Source organism: Polyergus mexicanus, unplaced genomic scaffold (genome assembly GCF_030449975.1).
Source record: "Polyergus mexicanus isolate NDT 795.1 unplaced genomic scaffold, iyPolMexi1.0 SCAF_8, whole genome shotgun sequence".
NCBI classification, from domain to species: domain Eukaryota; kingdom Metazoa; phylum Arthropoda; class Insecta; order Hymenoptera; family Formicidae; genus Polyergus; species Polyergus mexicanus.
In genome coordinates, this window is record NW_027223328.1 from 4,568,582 (window position 1) to 4,576,679 (window position 8,098).

Consider the following 8,098-nt stretch of genomic DNA (forward strand, 5'->3'; position numbering starts at 1 on the left):
GACAAGCAACAAATTCAGTTTCTTATATATTTCGATGGTACATCGTTCACAGATTATTTTAGTAGCAAAAACATGCGAGCAACAAATTCTTTTAGTTAATTTATATAATATAAGAGCGCGTCATATAGGGTCCGCGGCGACAAAGTATCGATTTTTAATACTTTAAGACGCGCAACAAATTCAGTTTCTTATATATTTCAATAGTATATTGTCCACAGATTATTTTAGAACCAAAAACATGCGAGCAACAAATTCTTTTAGTTAATTTATATAATATAAGAGCGAGTCATATAGGGTCCGCGACGACAAAGTATCGATTTTTAATACTTTAAGACGAGCAACAAATTCAGTTTCTTATAGATCTCGATAGTACATCGTCCACAGATTATTTTAGTACCAAAAACATGCGAGTAACAAATTCTTTTAGTTAATTTATATAATATAAGAGCGCGTCATGTAGGGTCCGCGACGACAAAATATCGATTTTTAATACTTTAAGAGCAACAAATTCAGTTTCTTATATATTTCGATAGTATATTGTCCACAAATTATTTTAGTACCAAAAACATGCGAGCAACACATTTTTTTATTTATTTTTACTTTGCGCAAGTGAATGGTACGGCGCGGCGAGACTGAGTATATAGTGGTATTAATTAAATAATATACTTTTTTAAAAATATTTTTATGTTATTTTAGAGCAACAAAATAGCAACAAATTCTAGTGTATTTTATTTTTTGATTCGAGCATTCTATATATTTTTTTCACTATGTGGGGGGCTGGCTTAATGTCAAGCTAGCACCCTCCACTTTGAATGTAAATTCCTGCTAAACGGTTTGAGCAACAAAATTCGGACTACGGCAACTAATTAGCACATAATTAGCACTAAATTATTTGATATATTTGGCTTAATTTGGCGTTGGTAGGGGGGCTAACTTAATATGGGTAACCCTGTCTGAGGCAGCTCGTGAAGAGCTGCCCGGACCATTTTACTTCCTTCTTTATCCCTCGCCCTTCACCTCTCGGGCACGGCCAGTCGGCCGCGAGGACAGCTGCGATCAGCCTGTCCGAGTCTAGCTTTTTGAGGGCCCATCTCCGTGGACGGGCGCCTCCCCGGCCCTGGGAGCGGCTGAGCACCCCTTGGCGGGCGGTGGTAAGGACCACCTCTATATAGAGGTGGTCCGATAGTGTTTCACACTCCGTCGCCACCCGCCAACTTCCGACTAAACGCGCGGTGGCAGGGATGGCCCAGGATAAATCCGGGATCGACTCTCCCTGCCACCGCACGAGGGTGCTCCTCGACCCTGTGTTTAGTAGACACAGGCCGAGTGCCATCGTCCAGTCCTGTAGGACCTCATCCCTGGCGTCCGTGGACCGGGAACCCCAACGCGTTGACTTTGCGTTGAAGTCCCCGGCCACGATCACCGATCGGGGCAGTTGGCGGCGATAAACAGCCGCCACCCCGTCGAGGAGGAATGTGGACCTCGCCCTTGTAGTGGGCGTGGTCCACATTCGGGGAGACGTAACATCACAGCACGGAAATGGGCCCCCAACGAACCGCTACTACTCGCCGTCCCGCCTCTGCAGGCGTACAGCGGGGGAGTAGGGGGTCGTTTTGCCACGTGATTGCGACGGAACCCGCCCCGTCGCCAGTCCAACATGGACTGGCTTCGGGGACTTGATAGAGCTCCGCCGCGATCCCCAACTCGCAACCACGCTTGCCAGGGTGTGCAGGAAGAGGTGCTGCGCCCGGCGGGCGTGGTTGAGGTTGGCCTGCAAAATCTTGAGGGCCACTATTTATCGCGGCCCTCAAGATCGGCCATCCTCACCTCCGACAATGTAGTCGGAGGCGAGATGGCCGCCAGCTTGGCCCGCGGGGGTCTTTTCTCTTTGGGGGCCTCCTCTGAGGTCCCCTCACCGTCCGCCCCGCGCTTGCGGGTGTCGAACGGGCGGCTATCCGTGATCTTGACCAGATTTACTGAGATCCGCCGGCGGAGGGGGGCGCAACGCTCCTCTCCTGCGCCGGCCTTTTCTTAGGGTGGGTGCACCTGGCACTCCCCACGCGGTGGTCCGTCGGGCGGCCCAACCCCGCGCAGATGGGGCACCTGACCTTGCTCGCACAGTCGCGAGCAAGGTGCCCCATCTCGCCGCAGCGGTAACAGCACCCGCTCCTGTCAATGGTGCTGCTACAATGCTGCTGCACATGGCCCTTCTCCAGGCACTTGAAACACTGGAGGGGCCGTTTTTGCAACAGCTCCACTGCGGCTTTAGACCATCCAATCTGGATGGTCCGCGCCGTGGCCAAAAGATTGGCTGCACTCAGCGGACATTGGACCCAAACGGTCCCCATTCCGCGCGTCGGGAACTTTATGTCCCCGACGCGTATCTCCTCCGAGAGGCAGCCCCCCTTGCTGGCGATGGCCGCCCCAAGTCCGCAGCGGCCAGGGAGCAATCGAGCCCACGGAGCCGCAGCTCCGTCTTCCTGATGGTGCGAATTAACCTCACCCCATCATCGCCAGCGAAGACGCGGCGGAGGTCGAGCATAAGGGCATCTGCCCTTTGCATGGCGGTCGGGCCCTCCTTGTCGCCCGACACCGGCAGCTCGACCACCATAGCACCTGTGGCCGCCTCCCGGATGCGGAGGGAGTCGATACCCAACTTCTTCAGGTCGACTTCCCTCCGCGCCCTTGTAAGGGCTGCTTCGTACCCCCCGCCAGGGCATGTAATTGTTACAGCCGCTGTGTGGAGGGGTCTTCTCTTGGCAGCCTCCTTGGGGGCTGTCTCTTACCCTGCCGTTTTTGTCTCTTGCCCTGCTCTTCAGTGCGGGGGGGGGGACGCGAGCGGCGGGCCTATCCTGCCCATTGGCCTGGGCCGGTTGACCGGCGCCAGTCCTCTGGATTCTCCTCTTTCTCCGCCCCACGACCCGAGATCAGAATTCGTCCTGGCCCCAGGCACACCTTGGCGGGGAAGGCCCCATCCCCGCGAGGGACTTTTGCGAGCCCTTGCTACCGCTGGCGCTGGCGTAGGGGGTCCCCTGAGATACAGGAGTCCCGCCAGCGCTGCCCTTCTTCGGTGCCTTTCTGGCATCGGGGCTCCCGGGGCGAGTAAGGCTCGCAGCCCAGGACTTACCTTCGTCCCTTTGGTAGGGGTGAGACCTCGCGGCGGAGCACGACCGGGATCTCGACTTCGAAGAAGCCGGTCCGGGCCGGTCGACCCTCACCGCGGTCACCCGCACCTCCTTATTTACGGCGATAGCTAAATTGCCTGCGGCGCTCGTCGACAACGCTGCAGGTAGCCCATCGCTGGATGACGACGCGGCGGGCACTGAGACTGTATCTCCCCCACGCCGGGTCCTGTGGGTTCCGAGTCCCACTGAGTCGATAAGTTTATGCCCTTGTTTGTCTTCCATCATGGTTGATCAAAAAGGTGGTTTAATTTCTTTGTTTTCCTTCACCTAGGCCGGTTGGCTTCACCGTGCCTGACGAGCCCGACCTGCCCGGGATTTTTTAACGAGGTTACCTACCTCTCCGTCCTCCTCGGCCCAAAAGGCTCGAGAGACGCTCCTTCCCTTTGTGCACACCCCACCCACAAAAGAAAATAAAACCCACCCTACCCATAACCCCAATACCCTACCCACATAATAAAAGAGAAAAAACCCACGCAACCCAGAAACCCCAATACTGTTTTTTAACGAGGTTTTCTCCTCGGCCGATGCGACAGCGCGAACACTGCCGCTAGCGGTGTCAGCGCACCGGGTTTGATTCGGAGTTTTCCTTCTCCTAGGCACGCTTTTAGCGCCCTTCCACTTCCCACTTGCGTGGAAAGCTTCAGGGTGAGCACCCTCACCACGACAAGATGGCGCGCCATCGAGGGGGCGCATCAATGTCTTAATTTCTGGTTGATTGTATCCAAATAATTTAAATTGCTCTATCTATTTTTACAGAAAGTAAAGACGATCTTTCTACAATTGCTAAAAATTTAAATACAAATAATCCATGCATTGTTTTGGAGAATATAAAATTAATTATCAATGATAACAACAGTAAGTATTACAATTTTAAATTCTGAAACTACATATAGTACATTACATTTCTATTTTCTACAGTAACTATTTTTCTGTTTCTTGCAGGAACTACAGAAATGTCACAAGATATTTGCACTACCAATATGAATTATATTAATAAACATATTAATACTAATAGTTTGAGTAATGCCATTAATTTTGAGAATAATACAGTATTTTCTCTTGATAATGGACATAACCATAATGCAGTAAGTGATGAAAATGACGTCAATCCTATGAAACATATTGATTCTGATTGCCATATTTTTCGATGACTGTGATAATAAGCATATAACGATGCATCCCTCCACCGTTACCCGGCCATCGATCCGCCGGAAGTCCGCTGCCCGACCAACACCGGTCGGGCATAATGCGGAGGCGCCGAGCGCCCATTTTTAAGAGATAATAAACGTTCCGATTTGTAACCGTTTAGTCGCGTGTTTACCCGAAACCGTCGCCGCTCTCGGGTAACTGTACCGACCGTTCCCGAAACCGCCCGAGTCGCGGCGGTTCAACATTAAATAATATGCTTTAAACATTAAGGCATATTACGCACGCGCACCCGCCGGAAAAGCGGTATAAATAGGGCACGTTTTACATCTCGAGATCAGATCTTCCGCAACCGCCAGAGTCTGTAAGACGCCTGGAAATCCTATAACCGCTCAAAGAAAGAGAAAACGGGGTTGGGAGTACCCAGCCTGCGCCGAGAGTTTGTGGCATCTCCAAAAGCGACCCTTCCGATCTTTTACGAAAAGAGGAAAACGGGGTTGGGCGTACTCAACCTCCGCCGAGAGTTCTCGACACCTCAAACAATCCGTCCACCTAAGTGCAACGGCGATCATCCAGTGGTAGGGAGTTCCCTGCCATTGACGGGTGTTCCCGTCGGCCGTTGCACTCCTGAATTCCACGGGAAAGACCATCCCGGACGAAACGACAACGCGCTATCCGCAAACCGGCAGTAATTCCGCGATCGCCATTTCCGCGATCGGATTCGCCATTAATACGGCGCGATAAGTCCCGCTTAGGGGGAGGATCTTTATCCTGCCGCGACACCGATCGACGTACACGAATCGATACAGGCGCGTCTAAGGACCGCCCACCGGCCCGACCGAAATTATCGCCCGATAGTTAGCGGCCTCTGCCGAAATCACGATCCGCTAGTGTAATCGATATTATATCGAACCGCCGAAATCGCGCTCCACGCCGCGCATACGTGCATGTAATTCGGATGCACCGCGACCGACACGACCGCACTGCTGACCTATTCCGCATCTCACACATACACGAGTGCATCTTGCCGCACACAAATCGTCATTCGCATCACATACATACTTTTGATACATTGTAACATCATACTTCTATATTATACGTTCGCGCACGCACTCACTCGCCTATCGTCTCACTCACACACAACTACATTCGCTTACACGCATACAGCGCTTATACACATACACTCACTCTGTATACACACATACTTACACGCAATAAATTATATTTTACCTCACGTTGCTTTCGTTCATCTCTCGATACCCTTTCATGAGCCCCGGATCCCGACCGAGTTATCCACGACCGCCTAGCGAAAGCAGTTTATTACAAGCATAATAAAGTAAAGGCTGTTAATGTAACAGTTTCCTATGATAACGACAATAGTCATAAAACAGTAGATATCAATACAAATAATTCTACAAATGATAATGATCCTGATAATAATTTAATATTTTCCTGTAGTAATGACAAAGATCATAATATAGTAGATAGTGCTATTAATGTCAATAATTCTGCAAATGCTACTGATTTTGATAAGAACGTGATATATTCTTATGAAAATGAACATGGTCATGATGCACTAACATTAAATGATAAAAATTATATCAATAATCCTAAGAAACATGCTGATTGTGATAATGCAATGATATTTTCCAACAATTGTGATAATAAGCGTAGTAGAGCTATAAAACTTAACGTTACATTTTTCTGCGATAACGACAATAGTTACAAAACGGTAAATAGTGACATTAATACTAATAATTCCACGTATGGGAATGATCCTGATAATAACATATCACTTTTCCGCGATGATAATAGAGATCATAATATAGTAAATAGTACTATTAATACCAACAATTCTACAAATGATTTTGATAAAAATGTGATATTTTCTTATGATAATGGCAATGGTTGTAAGACGGTAGATGATGATGTAACGATGCATCCCTCCACCGTTACCCGGCCGTCGATCCGCCGGAAGTCCGCTACCCGACAAATACTGGTCGGGCATAATGCGGAGGCGCCGAGCGCCCATTTTTAAGAACATAAGAAACGTTCCGATTTGTAACCGCCGTTTAGACGCGTGTTTATCCGGAACCGTCGCCGCGCTCGAGTAACCGTACCGACCGTTCCCGAAACCACCCGAGTCGCGCGCGGCGGTTCACCGTTAAACAATATACCTTAAACATTAAGGCATATTACGCACGCGCACCCGCCGAAAAGCGGTATAAATAGGGCACGTTTTACATCTCGAGACCAGATCTTCCGCAACCGCCAGAGTCTGTAAGACGCCTGGAAATCCAGAACGATCCTGAAAACACGCTCAAAGAGAAAGAAAACGGGGTTGGGAGTATCCAGCCTCCGCCGAGAGTTTGCGGCATCTCCGAGAGCGATCCTACCGATCTTACACGAAAAGAGGAAAACTGGGTTGGGCGTACTCAACCTCCGCCGAGAGTTCTCGACACCTCGAATAACTCCGTCCACTTACGTGCAACGGCGATTATCCAGTGGTAAGGAGTTCCCTGCCATTGACGGGTGTTCCCGTCGGCCGTTGCACTCCTGAATTCCACGGGAAAGACCATCCCCGACGAAACGACAACGCGCTATCCGCGAACCGGCAGTAATTCCGCGACCGCCATTTCCGCGATCGGATTCGCCATTAATACGGCGCGCTAAGTCCCGCTTAGGGGGAGGATCTTTATCCTGCCGCGACACCGATCGACGTACACGAATCGATACAGGCGCGTCTAAGGACCGCCCACCGGCCCGACCGAAATTATCGCCCGATAGTTAGCGGCCTCTGCCGAAATCACGATCCGCTAGTGTAATCGATATTATATCGAACCGCCGAAATCGCGCTCCGCGCCGCGCATACGTGCATTGATTTGGATGCACCGCACCCGACACGACCGCACCACTATCCAATTCCGCATCTTACACCCACTCGCTTTATTGTAACACACCGATCGTCATTTGCATTACATTTATACACGCACGTCTGCATTCTTGTCAACCACACACCGTTATTCGCATTATGTACATACTATCGATATATATATATATATATATCGCGAAAGCGGTTTATTACAATGATATCAATACCGATAATTATACGAATGATAATAATCCTGATAATAATATACTATTTTCCTGTGGTAATGACAAAGATCATAGCATAGTAGATAGTGCTAATAATGTCAATGATTCTGCGAATGGTACTGATTTTGATAAGAACGTGATATATTCTTATGATAATGAACATGGTCATGATGCACTAACATTACATGATAAAAATTATATCAATAATCCTAAGAAACATGCTGATTGTGATAATGCAATGATATTTTCCAACGATTGTGATAATAAGCGTAGTAGAGCTATAAAACTTAACGTTATATTTTCCTGCGATAACGACAACAGTTACAAAACGGTAGATAGTGACATTAATACTAATAATTCCACGTGTGGGAATGATCCTGATAATAACATATCACTTTTCTGCGATGATGATAGAGATTATAATATAGTAAATAGCAGGGTTGGGAAAGTTACTTTATAAAAGTAACTCGTTACCGTTACCGTTATTTTTTCTAAAAAGTAACTCGTTACCGTTACTCGTTACTAATTTTAAAAAGTAACTGGTTACCGTTACAGTTACTAAAAAGTAACGAGTCGTTACAATTTCCGTTACTTTTTTACAATACAAACTAATAAATTATTTTGCAGAAGAAAAACTTTTAAAAAATTCTAAGCAAGATTTCATTCAAGGT

General features: G+C 48.2%; 1 protein-coding gene across 1 annotated transcript; it reads left to right on the forward strand.

The window, feature by feature from the left end:
• Nucleotides 1–3,408: 3,408 nt before the first annotated feature.
• LOC138935792 (putative uncharacterized protein DDB_G0282133) lies at nt 3,409–7,887 on the forward strand. The gene is made up of 7 exons (XM_070300623.1): nt 3,409–3,424; nt 3,942–4,040; nt 4,128–4,270; nt 4,730–5,019; nt 5,790–6,241; nt 6,589–6,838; nt 7,503–7,887. The coding sequence occupies exons 1-7, from the start codon at nt 3,409–3,411 to the stop codon at nt 7,885–7,887; spliced, it is 1,635 nt and encodes a 544-aa protein (XP_070156724.1).
• Nucleotides 7,888–8,098: the final 211 nt, after the last annotated feature.